Below are 14,323 nucleotides of genomic sequence, written 5' to 3' on the forward strand. Positions count from 1 at the left end.
AGGCTGAGTGAAACTGGCTAGATTCCTGGGTGTTTGTTTTTTCTCCACTCAGGTTCCAAAAAAACTGCAGAAGCCCTGAGAACGTTATACCCCCTTCTCACCACACAAAGAATAAGCTCCATATTGACCACTAAGAGGCAGGAGCTAAAAGCTACTGAATGAGTGATGGCAGCTGACAAGACAGGCTCTGTTAAAACAAAAGTCACACTGTAAATTTTCCCTGAAGTGTCAAAGGACTGCATGAAACCTTCTTTATTGCTTCACATGATGCCACAAGGAGCTCAGGATACGCAAAATGCCAACAGCGTAATTTCCCTTCCCTCCTGCATCACACATTTTGTCCCTCAATAATTAAGGGATACTCTCTTCTAATAGACATAAAGCATTTCTGGGAAAGTTTAAGCCACTGAATATATATAAAATATGAAAAAATTTTCATTGAAGATTTCTTGTTACTTTGTTAATTTACGAACATAAAAATGTGCTTCACTTAAAAGAATCATTTACGCAAGTTATAATTATAAATCTCTATTGTGTTTGCCTTGAAATGTTTTAAATTTCAGTTGAAATGCCTCTAAAGGCTCAAACTTTAAGTGCATCTGCATTAATTAGTTTTGGGAAGCTGTTAGAAGAAGAGCAGGGAGGAACAGAAAGAGAGGAGGAAGACCTAAGAACAGAAGAAACTGTGAACATTAAAGCAAAACAAAGAAAAACCATCTTTATTAGTTTAGTGTCCTTTCCTGTGCTATGGAGACACAAAAAGGTACTCATTTTTCAAAAAAGGATCTTAGGAAAATAAGAGGGGAAAAATAAGTATTACTTATTACAGTTTTGCCATGTGCAGCTCTACCTAATCAGTCTCATTTTCAAAGCTATCTTGATTAATCATTTCTCCACTGACCCTTCATTTTTATTATCCGAAAGCAGAAAGTTTACTCAGAATAAGAAAAGCTTCTTTACTTTTTTAACATGAGAGTTTATTTCCGGATTTAATGAGACCATTTCCAAATAAAAATTATACTCATTCATATGTTGCTGAAAACAGAAAGATGGCACCATATTATAAGGAAAACATGCTTAGCCGAATTTCAGTCTACATTTGCTAGGCATAAGCATATTCTTAACATCAACATCTATCTGCATAGCTTATATTAGCAGTTTTCTATATTAGCAATAAATTTTATCTTTATTCCTCTTTTGTACATATATATAATCTTAGATTCTCATGATTAGCAGCAACATGATTTACAAAATATTCTGCATCTTGATAAAGCCCTTCCATTTTCTTTCCTCCACATTTTAAAAGAGAGAAAAAGTCAGAGTACTTAAAATAATGAGTTTTATCTACATCAGTTGGGAGGAGTGTGTGGCAGGAAATCAGTTTCACTGACTAAAATCCCTCTAAAATGCACATGGCATTATACAGTTAAACTCAGAAGACGGCCTCAGGAACAAAAGGTCCTGCAGTGGATTAAGGTTTTCAGCTACCTCTTACGAAGGAGAAACCCTTTTTCTATTAGCTGCAAAAAGACATCCCCCCACATCCCATTCTGACAACTTTTCACTACAGAGATTCAGCACCACAATTTTATTTCTCTTTTTCTCCTTGTATCTTTGGAAAAGAGTCATTACAACATGAACCCACTTCACATATCTTGTACTTGTTTTGGCTTTCCTATGGATCTCATAGATGATATCTAATTTCATGATAAAACTCTGAAAACAATGTTGTGTATGTTTGAGGTCTCCTCAGGAAGGCAGCACTTACTCATCTATCTCAAAAAGTCAACAGGAATAAGCCCTTAAACAAATAAGACACTAATTTCTTCCATCTCCTGGAAGAAGAGGCTTGCCCTAAAGAGGGAAAAACAAAATTCACTGAAGTCTTTGACATTGAAAGGTTAACTGCACTACTTCTCATATAGGCACTGACCAGAAGAATTTAATATTAAAACATTTCTCACTAAAGATATTCAGTGAATACTTCCTAAGTAGATTTAAGACTTGACTGGCAAGTGTCCTCTAAATTGGGGAACAGAGAACACGAACCTTGTGGTTTGTGTTTCTCTAGTAGACACCAAGCCTGCATTTTTTAAGGGACCAATGATGGCCAATGGTGCACTAAGAGGACCAAGGATTGAGGCTATTATCACTTTTGTTGAAGAAACATGATTAGTTACAGTTATCCCCCAATAATCACCTCCAACTTAGCTTTCTCCACCCATATACCTAACCCATGGCCTGTGTTTCACAGATATAAGTTGAAGTGTCATCATCTCCCCAGTGCCATGCTAGAAGACTCAACTGTAAAGTTCAAGTAACTTCTAAATAGCTAGAAGTTACAGGGCATACCTATTGGTTTATTTATCTGCTGAGTTGGAAATCAAATTGCTCTATACTAAAAAAAAAAAACTTCAGTTATAATATTACTGCTGTCAGAATGTTGCCCTAAATTTTAGGGAAAGAGACAAAATAACAGGCAACAAAGAGAAAAAGAACAAGAGAAAGCCTACTTCACTAATTTGCCAAGTCCATACCTTTGCAGCCAGCCGACACTCCATCACCCTGATATTGAAATGAGAAGTTGCTGCCTTATTCATTTCCACACAACTGTTGGCAATCACAAACACTGCTCCACTTGGGAGTTTCACATCAGTTGCCCTCAGAGGACTAAATTCTATCAACTTGGCCTATTGGGAAAAAAATGACAGGTGAGATATAAAGTACTAGAATTTAAAAACTGCTTAAACATTTATGATTTACCTTAGTAAAAACTGTTCCCCCAAATGCATTCATTTATCAATTCAAATATTTTTAATCTTTATTCTTAACTAGAGAATAATCACTTTACAATGTTGTGTTGGTTCATTAGGTATAGCCTAGTGTAGGCTCTAAAAAAAAAAAAAAAAAAAAAGGAAATCTGAGTCTTAAAGGATGAACAAAAGTAGGACAGACAGAGGGTTTGTTTCCCCAAATAAAATGTCAAGAAGAGGAAAGAGTATATAAAAGCTCAAAGGCCAAAAACAACATAAGGTTTTAGGTATTGCAATTTAGCTATAGCTTGGAGGTTGAGGGCTGAGGCATGGTGAGATGATAGAATTGGAGGGCTGGTAAACCAAGGGTCAGATTATGAAGTGCTTTGCAATCCCAAAGAATCTGGACTTTGTTAAGACTCTACAGCTAACTTAACAACAGGACACTTGCCATCATGTCTGCTTGTCAGGTCTCATCCAAAACACCCAGAGTTTTTTCTTAGCATAAACCAGGTTTCTTCATGTCTCCTGTCCCTTAGGGGAATCAACAACAAATACTCTTAATAGGAAGAAATCCAGGTATTCTTGGAAAATAGCCAAGCCTGTAGGAATACTAAGAAAAGATTTTTTTTTAATGTCTGTTTCTATTTTGGAAATGGGCAGTTTATGGCAACTACCAAAACCTCTGTTCTGCCTATGGGAGTTATAGCCTAGCCAAGGGGAAGTAGTATTGGCTAAGGAATTCATTCCTGGCTTCCTGTCAACATTCTTCTCCCTACCACTAAAGCCCCAAAAATGTTGACAGAGAAAAATGATACCATAGAGTAAATTATAAAAGAGAGGGGTTGTGAATATATGTAGCAAGAGAACTAACATTGGGGTTTAAAACCAACAGGAGATTATGAAAACGCCATGAGATGCAGTGATTTGGGACAAGAGCAGGAAAAGAAGTCCCAGTAACTAACGAGTTGAGAAATAGCATACTAACGATGAATTAGAAAGAGGAAAAAACCCTAGACACAAAAGGAAAAGAGACTTGAGGTACAATTCTGAAAGCTTAAGGGAGAGGTGATCAACATGAAATGGAAGTGAATTGGTGATAAACTTGAATTACAAAGGAGTTAAGAAATATCATCCTAAAATACAGCCTAATAGAACAGGCCACCCAGAAACAAACACACTGAGGACCTTTCTGCATGAACTTTCCCAAGCTGACATTTCCAAATAGTTCAATGTCACCTACAGTTCCTTCTTCTGCAAGAAATGATATGGACTGGTCCATCCCTCCTCCTTCAGTGCCAATGTAACGCTCACTCTTGGCGCAGATTTCTGCAAGCTCCACCTGGAAAAGTAAAATAGATTTGCACTGTGAGTACATCATAATCTGTTGCTCATTCATTTTCCACTCCAGACATGACAGATGGGTCTGAATTCCAGGGCAGTTCTGATCCATTGATAGTAGCTGCCTATAGCATTGATTAACAAAAATCCAAGGATATTCAAGTTCCTTATGTAATATGGCAAAGCACTTACATATAACCTATGCACATCATCTCCTACACTTTAGATCATTTCTAAAATACTTATAATACCTATAATAGAATGTAAATGCTATGAAAATAGTTATAAATAAAATGTGAATACCATGTGAATAGTTGCTCAGTTCAGTTCAGTCGCTCAGTCATGTCCGACTCTTTGCGACCCTATGAATCACAGCAGACTCTTTGCAACCCTGTGAATCACAGCACGCCAGGCCTCCCTATCCATCACCAACTCCCGGAGTTTACCCAAACTCATGTCCATTGAGTCGGTGATGCCATCCAGCTATCACATCCTCTGTTGTCCCCTTCCCCTCCTCCTCAGAATGGATTGGTTGGATCTCCTTGCAGTCCAAGGGACTCTCAAGAGTCTTCTCCAACACCACAGTTCAAAAGCATCGATTCTTCAGCGCTCAGCTTTCTTCACAGTCCAACTCTGAATAGTTGCTAGTGCCCAGCAAATTCAAGTTTTGCTTTTGGGACCTTTTTAGAAATTTTCTTGGAATATTTTTGATCCATGGTTGGTTGAATCCACAGATGCAGAACCTGAATATATAAAGAGGCTGACTGTATTTGCTATCCCTAAAAGATTCCTCAGAGCAAGCAGTTTCTCCCATCTTTTTATTTGCTCCATCCCTCTCTAAACTGGCATCATCAAAAATCTCATCTGGGCACTCATTCATTTCTGCCTCAGCTTGCTTTGTCTTCCAACAGTGTACTAGTGCACAGTCTCCCCACAGCCAAAGTGAGGTCACCCAGCTTCATTTTCCAATCCAAAAGTAAAGCTGCTCTGTGGCATTTCTATTAAATGCAAGAATCAAGACCAGCATCATCTCATCAAACACATCTTCCTCCAATCAAGATGACGGGGCCCAATAAATGAACAAATTTCTAATCCAAACTGGAAACGTCAAAATATCTATTTAAGAATCTTCTATGGATTTCTATTGATTAATAAAATAAGTTCAAATTCCTCAACGTGGCATTTCAAAGCCTTCCAAAACATGCAACCAATCTGCACATGAAATCATATTATCTACCACTCTTTTCCAATTATATTTGTCTCCATGACCGTCTCACACATTTATGTAACCTGGAATTATTTCCTGTCTTCTCTCATATAAATCCTATTGCTATTCAATATCCAGCTGAGTGGCTACCCACTATGGGCAAGTCGCTGGACTGGCCGACTGGCCACTCAAATCTTCCTCCATCGTACAGTTTTCCTTCAATGCTGTTCCCATTATGGCATCCTGTTTCTCTACATCCCTACAATACTGACAGTTAGTATCATCCACTTACTCTATTCCTCACTCACTCATTCATTTTTTTCTTCTAAGACCTAATCCAGGCATTTATTTCTCACCTATTTCACTGGAAGCTTCTCCTAGAGTGGTCATTCTAAAGCACTGCTATAATTACCTCTTGCTTGCGTGGTTGCCAGTGCCTTGATAATCACACTTCTCATCACGGTACACAACATCTCTAATGACTTATCCCTTGCTCACATCTCCAGCCTGCTCTCCTACCATTAACCTGGTAAACCCTAGGCTCAGACCAGGGTTCTTTCTTTTCATCACACCCAGACTCCCTCAGTGCCTTTAACAGTGTGATTTTCTATCCTCACTCTACTCAAGCATCACCTCTCCCCGAAGCCCTTGCCACCACTGAAATGCACACATCTACCATATAATCCCCTTTTCTTCCTCTATAAAACTCTATGCCTATTACCATGCTTTAAGTATGGCTTTCCTTGTGTTTTTATCCATCAGTCTATGGGAGGCCACGCAGTGCCCAGACCAGAATCCACTTAACAAAACTGAATCACATAGTATTCATTATTATTCTTTAATAGTGTCAGGTTTCGATCACACCTAATATTTACCCCAGAAAATTGCCAGTCTTGTGAGAAACAGATAGAATTAGTATTTATTCTGTGTTCCCTACCTCACACAACCCTGAGCACATAGAAAATATTCAATAAACACCTGCTGCTTTCACTTTCTGAGACTTGGGCAGCTAGATCCCATGTCATATCCCTTCCTGGATTCACTAATGCTAACTGCCTCATGACACGAGGTAAGCTTGGTATTTTTGACATGATGCACATTGTACGTGGCCTGATGAACACATCAGAGATGGCAATGTTCCATAATAAGTACTTTTTATTTTTAATTAGTAACCAACAGGTCAAAACACTTGGATTTTAAAATGTAAAAAAAAAATAATATACCTAGGAGAAGTACATGCATGATTCTATGAGGACTGAGGAGACACAGGTCCCTACATAAGTGACAGGGGCCAGTGTGAAAAATTGCCTTCCCACAACAGCAATGCCAGGTGGCGCAAGTGGTAAAGAACCTACCTGCCAATGCAAGAGACACAAGAGACACAGGCTCAAACACTGGGTTGGGAAGATCCCCTGAAGAAGAGCATGGCAGCCCTCTCCAGCATTCTTACTTGGAGAATCCCATGGACAAAGGAGCCTGGCAGGCTACAGTCCATAGGGTTGGACATGACTGAAGTGACTCAGCATGCACAACAGGAACAGTAGCCATGTTTACATGCTAAGTTCCTGGCATCATCTCTTTTGTGAACATTATCTCCTTTAGGTCTCCAAACAACCCTCTTCTTATCCTCATTATACAGATGAGGGAAAAGAGACTTGGAGACAGAGATAGTGGAGAAGCCAGGATTTGGATTTCATGTGCCTAACTCCAAAGTTTCTGTTATTTTTACACTGGACTAATTACACCCCTGCTGCTGCTGCTGCTGCTGCTGCTAAGTAGCTTCAATCGTGTCTGACTCCGTGCAACCCCACAGACGGCAGCCCACCAGGCTCCGCCATCCCTGGGATTCTCCAGGCAAGAACACTGGAGTGGGTTGCCATTTCCTTCTCCAATGCATGAAGGTGAAAAGTGAAAGTGAAGTCGCTCAGTCGTGTCCGACTCAGCCACCCCAGGGACTGCAGCCTACCAGGCTCCTCCGTCCATGGGATTTTCCAGGCAAGAGTACTGGAGTGGGGTGCCACTGCCTTCTCCGAATTACACCCCTACCCCTCACCAAATAATATACTCAAATAACACCCCTCACCAAATAATATACCCAAATAACATAATCTACTTTTTCTACTACTTCAAAGAGATATGAAATGATAAATGAGATCCTCAAAATTTAAGTATTCTCCTTCTTAAGGGAAAAGACACTAAAGCATCAAAAATTGCAAATAGAACTACCTTATGACCCAGCAATCCCACTTCTGGGCATACACACCGAGGAAACCAGAATTGAAAGAGACACATGTACCCCAATGTTCATCGCAGCACTGTTTATAATAGCCAGGACATGGAAACAACCTAGATGTCCATCAGCAGATGAATGGATAAGAAAGCTATGGTACATATACACAATGGAGTATTACTCAGCCGTAAAAAAGAATTCATTTGAATCAGTTCTGATGAGATGGATGAAACTGGAGCCGATTATACAGAGTGAAGTAAGCCAGAAAGAAAAACACCAATACAGTATACTAACACATATATATGGAATTTAGGAAGATGGCAATGACGACCCTGTATGCAAGACAGGGAAAGAGACACAGATGTGTATAACGGACCTTTGGACTCAGAGGGAGAGGGAGAGGGTGGGATGATTTGGGAGAATGACATTCTAACATGTATACTATCATGTAAGAATTGAATCGCCAGTCTATGTCTGACGCAGGATGCAGCATGCTTGGGGCTGGTGCATGGGGATGACCCAGAGAGATGTTATGGGGAGGGAGGTGGGAGGGGGGTTCATGTTTGGGAACGCATGTAAGAATTAAAGATATTAAAATTTAAAAAATTAAAAATTAAAAAAAAAGAAGTATATGCTTATTGTTTTAAAAAAAAATCTCTGAATGTGTGGCAACAACTGAATACTTCAATGGAAATATGTTAATTTTTGCAGACTATCTATCTCCTCAAGATTCAGAGGGACCAGGACTCCCCAGCATCTCTGTGTCAAGGAGAGTCCATCAGCAAGGTTCTGGACATCCCCATCCTTTGCTGCTACTTTTCGTGCTGAACTCTGACATGTGTATCTCATTACTAGACAGACAATAACTAAGAGTTTTAATGGAGAAAAACAAAAAGAAAGTGAAGATTAAAAATTTGAAAGATGAAATAAAGGATTACTCACTTTATAGTCCCCCCCAGAATGCATGAGGAATTTGGTGGTAAATATGGAGGAAAGAAGCCAGTATCAGAAGCCTCAAGTCTTGGTTAGAGCCCCAACTCTCCTGCCAACTAGACAGATGTGACCCTAGACAGATGGATCAACTTTTCTGAGTTTCCATTTCTTCATATAGTATTAATAAACCATAACAGTTTTCACAGAATTTATTGACCTGTTACTATGTGCCAGGTACTGTTCCAATTGCTTTGCATGAATTAATCATTTACTTCTCATCATGACTCTATAAGATAGATATCTCCTCTTCATTTTACATACAAAGAAACTGAGACTAGGCTAATAATTACTAAAGCTGAAATTCAAGCTCCGCTTGTCTAACCCCAGACTCCATACTCTTAAATACCACACTATATTACCTCCCATCCACAACATGGAGAAAATACCTACCTCTCTAGCTATTAGTGTGATTATCCAATGAATTTGATAAAAACATCCCATAAACTCGAAAGAAGTATATAATTTTAAATTTTATTATTTTTATATAATGAATGAGAAATCACTTGATTTATACAAGTGAATAGCTAAATCTCAAGTCAAATGTAAAAACAGGTATAATTAATCTTGAATTCAGGACCATTTTTTAAACTGTTCAGGGGGAGTCCTCTGGTGGCCTAGTGGTTTGGATTTCAGGCTTTCACTGCCATGGCCCCAGGTTCAACCCCTGTTTGGGGAATTGAGATCTTGTAAGCTGTGAGGATAGGAAAAAAAAAAAATGGGGGAATTCCCTGGTCTGGTGGTTAGGACTCCATGCTCTCAATGCAAGGGCCCAGGTTCAACTTCTTCTCAGGGAACTAAGATCCCACAAGCTGTGTAGCATGCACTGCCCCTAAAAAATAACAATTTAATTATTCAGGGAAAGAGAGAACTTAAACAATTCTGGGTGACCCTAGGAGAACCAGTTCAACAGTAAGGAGTAATGCAACTCAAGACAAACAAGAATTTGTATTCCATTTAAAGCATTCCAATCTCAAATTTTTTGAGGGGGAGGTGGGACATGGAGAGGGCAATCCCTGCTTGCCAAACAAAACATGCTTGTAGTATAAACTATAACTACAGGCTCAAAGGCTGGCTTTCCCAGTGGCCCTTGCCCTTTACCTCCACACTAAAAGCAAAAAGGTCAAATACTAAATGGCTATGAGATGTGAAGAAACTAGAAACAAATGGCTTTTTTGGTTGGTTGTTTTTAATTTCAAATCCTGTTAAAGGAAAAACTTGCACACTCTGACAATAAGCAAAAATTAGAGCTAGGCCCACAGCCTTAGCCAGAGGTGGCATGACCTGAACTCAGAGAACCATTAATGGAGGACCTTAATAGCAGGGAATGCAAACAGGAGCAGAGAATGCCTTTCATTCTGGGTGATGTTGGGGAAACATGTGAGCCTGCCTCGCCCTTTCTATCCTTGGGGACACTGAAAATAGAACCATAAAATGTTCCCCAAGAGGTAAGTATAATCAGGCAGAATGACTTGCAAAGACAATAAATACTCCATACATGCTTGACCTATATAAAATATCAAAAGATTTCATGAGAATAAGGAGTCTTCAAAAACACATTAACAAAAGTGTATGGAAAGAAATCCATTGGGAGTTAACTTCAAGAACAAACCAAATCAAATTTGAGGTCCCAATTCCTGATGCTTGAAGCTCATCCACTTCTCCTATCCCCCAACTCCCTCCTATACACCCCCCTGACTCACACACACACAACACCTCAATACACTCACATGCAACCTGAGAAAAACAGCAAAGCCCTAACCAAGGAAGAATTCATCACCCTCCCTCCAATGTATTTTCAAGCATTTCAAGAACCCCAGGCATCTCCAAACTTCTAGTCACTTGTGGCATTTAGCTGTATCCCTTCCTGAGAATCATTGGGGAAGACAATCTGATTACATGAGAAACTCTTCCAAAAGTTTGTAGCCAATAAACTCATTTCTATTTTGACTCCTGCCCTCTGGACAGTTAGGAGAAACTTGGCATTATTCATAGATCTTCTTTTAAAGGTACTTAAGATAGTTAACGAAGCTAATTTAGCCCTTTGTGTGGTTCTTCTCTTGAAGCGGCCTGGGAAAGAACCAAAAATCACGTGGGCTCCCAAATTAAACAGTGTACCCATATTCTGACCAGTGGGGATCCAGTAAGAGCAGAAATAACAGTGTTAGGTTTTAACAGTCACTGAGAAGGGATAAAGATTCATGAATGTGTTGTCTAGCTAACACTGGATATTCATAAAGACAATAATAATACAAAAGACTTCAAGATACTAATACAGTAAACTTTATTTTTGTTTGACAGTTTTTACTAATGAGATTATTAAGAGTAGAATAATTACATAGACAAAAAATGTTCATCATTTCCTATGGAAAGCCTTGCTATTCAGAACACAGACCCTAACCCAGACAGCATCATCCAACTGTTGTCAACCACGCTTAGTGCAAGTTAAGAAAAAGGAAGAAAATGAACAGCCCTATTCATTCATTCAACAGTCATTTAAATACTAGTGTCCTACAGATAGATGGAATGTCTTCCCTCGAGGAGCTCACAAGACTGATACTGTCTTCAGGTGAACAAGTCTTCCAAAAGAAACTTCTTTCTTGCAAAAGAAAACTAGTGTTCCAGACAATGATTTGCCCCCTACATGTGCTATCCACCCACCTCCATGCAACTATCTGCCCAGGAGGCTGCCCAACATGAACTATATTGAGAGGTTCCCATGTACTCTGCTTCCCACTGGGTTCTTCCAGCAGAGGATTCTGGCAGGAAATGAGGAATGGTGAGGGGGAGGCAGCGAGTTCACCCTGATGAGGTCACTTTCAGACCCAATGGCATAACAACCCAGCTACAACTAGTTCTGAGTATTCCCAATATCTCCAGCTATGTAGATCATCCCTACGAAATAAACTGCCCTTGATGAATGGGTGTACCATCTACTTTTTGTTATGACCCTGACTGATATATCAAGATAAAGTGAAAATGTTAATGGCTCCCCTGACTTTTCTTTACCTCAAATATTTTCTCAGCTTTCTCTTCATGCAATCCTTCTTCACACTAACTTTCAAAATGCCTGGGTGCTTACCTGGCGCTATTTTCAAATTCTTCCCCAAACTGGCAAACCTATTTAGTAGACCCCAGCCAAGTAGGAGAAACTTCATGAAATAGCACCAAGGTAAATCTAAAAGAAACTGATGTAGACTTGCTTTGTTTTGTAACATGATTGATGACCAAGCTCTAACTTGTATATACTTTGAAGTGTTCTAAAGGGGACGGGGGGAGTAGGTTTTCTTTAATTAGAAAAAGAAGAAGAAGGCTATTATTTCTTCTTCACATCTCTAATTCAAAGAGATTAGCAAGTTTCATATTTTTAACTTCAAGAAAAGTTGCCTCAGGACAATGACAGCCAGTTCCCAAATGAACATAAGAGATGCAACTGACTCGGATGGATCATGCTGAAAAGTTCCAGTAAATAATGCAGGAAAGGAAAAAGGAGGACTTCAAATATTTAAAAGATCAGTATCTATGAAGAAACAACACTGAAGAGGATTCCCGAAAGTAAATCTGAAAAACCAGCTAAAATCTAGAACCATCAAAGAATGTGTGCTCACAAGCGTATATCACACACACACAAACACCAAAATGAACTCCTTCATCTATATTGAAGAGGATGTAATCTAATGAATCTGGGAAAAGGCTAGTAATTGGGGACTGTGGCTCTCAAAATATTTAGCATGCTTAGCGGGGGCAGAAGCACAGTATTCAAGGCATCTCCCTTCCAACTATAAAGAAAGAGACAAAGACCACTTCCTTAACCTAACTGACCTGCAATCTGAGTGATGGAGGGATCCAGGCTCTGAGAGGAGGCCTTCAACAAGGCAGGAACCCTGTATTTTATGTGAAACAGTTTGGGATTCCAGGTCCATGGGGAACATGAGAAAATGTCTATAATAGGTTTCTCATAGACCTCAACCATCATGACTTGTACTGGTTGAGGTTGAACATTCTTAGGTGTCTGGCAACATACAGTCTTTAATAAAAGATGATCTGTATGTGTGCAGATGTGTGTGGTAAGACTATTAAAATGATAACATAAATCCAACAAGAAATAATAAGATGCAAAAGAAGGAAAGAAAACAGCACTCTCTGCACTACTCTAAGTGAGGCCTTCAGACACAGTAACAGGGTCTCTAGGGGACAGGCTGGAAATACAGACTAGGGCCTTAGACCTGCTGAGTCAGAATTCGTCACTTAACAAGAACCCCAGGTGATCTGTATTCACATTAAATTTGAAAACACTCCTCTAAAATATTTCCTACACCAGGGCCTTCCTAATAAATTAAGCACATAGGAAAGAATCAGTAGGAAAGGAAGCTGCTGCTGCTGCTGCTGCTGCTGCTGCTGCTAAGTCGCTTCAGTCGTGTCCGACTCTGTGCGACCCCATAGACAGCAGCCCACCAGGCTCCCCTGTCCCTGGGATTCTCCAGGCAAGAACACTGGAGTGGGTTGCCATTTCCTTCTCCAATGCATGAAAGTGAAAAGCGAAAGTGAAGTCGCTCAGTCGTGTCCAACTCTTAGCGATCCCATGGACTGCACCCTACCAGGCTCCTCCATCCATGGGATTCTATAGGCAAGAGTACTGGAGTGGGGTGCCATTGCCTTCTCCAAGGCAAACTAAGAAATGCTGAATGTCTTCTAAGGCAAAATACTGCAAGGATATTTCATATGTGCTAACTGCTTAGTCTCCAAAATGACCCTGAAAATATAATTTCTACTTTATAGAGGAGGAAACTGAGGCTCAAAAAGTTCAATAAATTAACCTAAGCTGCCCCTGAGAAAACCATAATTGAAAAGGACACATGTACCCAAAAGTTCATCGCAGCACTATTTATTATAGCTAGGACGTGGAAGCAACCTAGATGTCCACTGGCAGATGGATGGATAAAGAAGCTGCGGTACATATACACAGTGGAGTATTACTCATCCACAAAAAGGACACATTTGAGTCAGTTCTAACGAAGTGGATGAACCTAGAGCCTATTATACACAGTGAAGGCAGTCAGAAAGAGAAGAACAAATATATATTAATGCATATATATGGAATCTAGATGGTACAGATGAATCAATTTGCAGGGCAGCAATAAAGATGTAGACATAGAGAACAGAGCTGTGGACACAGAGTGGGAAGAAGAGGGTGGGACAAATGGAGAGAGTAACATGGTAAAAATACACACTACCATATGTAAAACACATAGCCAATGGGAATTTGCTGTATGACTCAGGGAGCTCAAACTGGTGCTCTGTGACAACCTAGAGGGGTGGGATGGGGTGGCAAGTAGGAAGGAGGTTCAGGAGGGAGGGGACATATGTATACCTATGGCTGATTCATGTTGATGTATGGCAGAATCAACACAACATTGCAAAGAAAGTAAGCTTCAATTAAAAATTAATTTAAAAAATATATATATAGAGAAATGTCCCTCCTCCGATTCTACCTTCTAAATAACCAATGTTAATAGCTTAGGACATTACAGGTTTTTTTATCAGTGTCCTCAAAACTACACACATCTCTCTCCCTCTCCACATAGACACACAAGAATTTTTCCCAACTTTCCATGCTGTGCTCAGAAGGAATTGTATTATACACATGATCCTGAAAACTTATTTTTTCACTTAATGATAAATCATGGATTGTGAGAAAAAATTAACCTAAGCTAAGAGTCAAAGCCTGATAGGGTTGGCCACAAAGTCCACCAGGCCACCTGTCTGCCTGCCGCAGAGCATGGAGGCTGTGCCCAGACACTG

The 14,323-nt window shown here is 39.7% G+C and overlaps 1 protein-coding gene across 9 annotated transcripts in view; it reads right to left on the reverse strand.

Moving 5' to 3' along the window:
* The window catches only part of GALK2 (galactokinase 2), a 153,713-nt gene that overhangs the window by 51,112 nt on the left and 88,278 nt on the right, over positions 1 to 14,323 (reverse strand). For all 9 annotated transcript variants that reach the window (XM_004010625.5, XM_042252487.1, XM_060418032.1 and 6 more), the window contains 2 exons: positions 3,997 to 4,095; positions 2,538 to 2,690 (listed from right to left, as the gene is read on the reverse strand). In XM_004010625.5, the coding sequence (XP_004010674.1) occupies positions 2,538 to 2,690; positions 3,997 to 4,095 (252 nt within the window). The remainder of the gene's footprint in view (positions 1 to 2,537; positions 2,691 to 3,996; positions 4,096 to 14,323) is intronic.

The sequence above is a fragment of the Ovis aries genome, chromosome 7, assembly GCF_016772045.2.
Source record: "Ovis aries strain OAR_USU_Benz2616 breed Rambouillet chromosome 7, ARS-UI_Ramb_v3.0, whole genome shotgun sequence".
NCBI classification, from domain to species: Eukaryota; Metazoa; Chordata; class Mammalia; order Artiodactyla; family Bovidae; genus Ovis; species Ovis aries.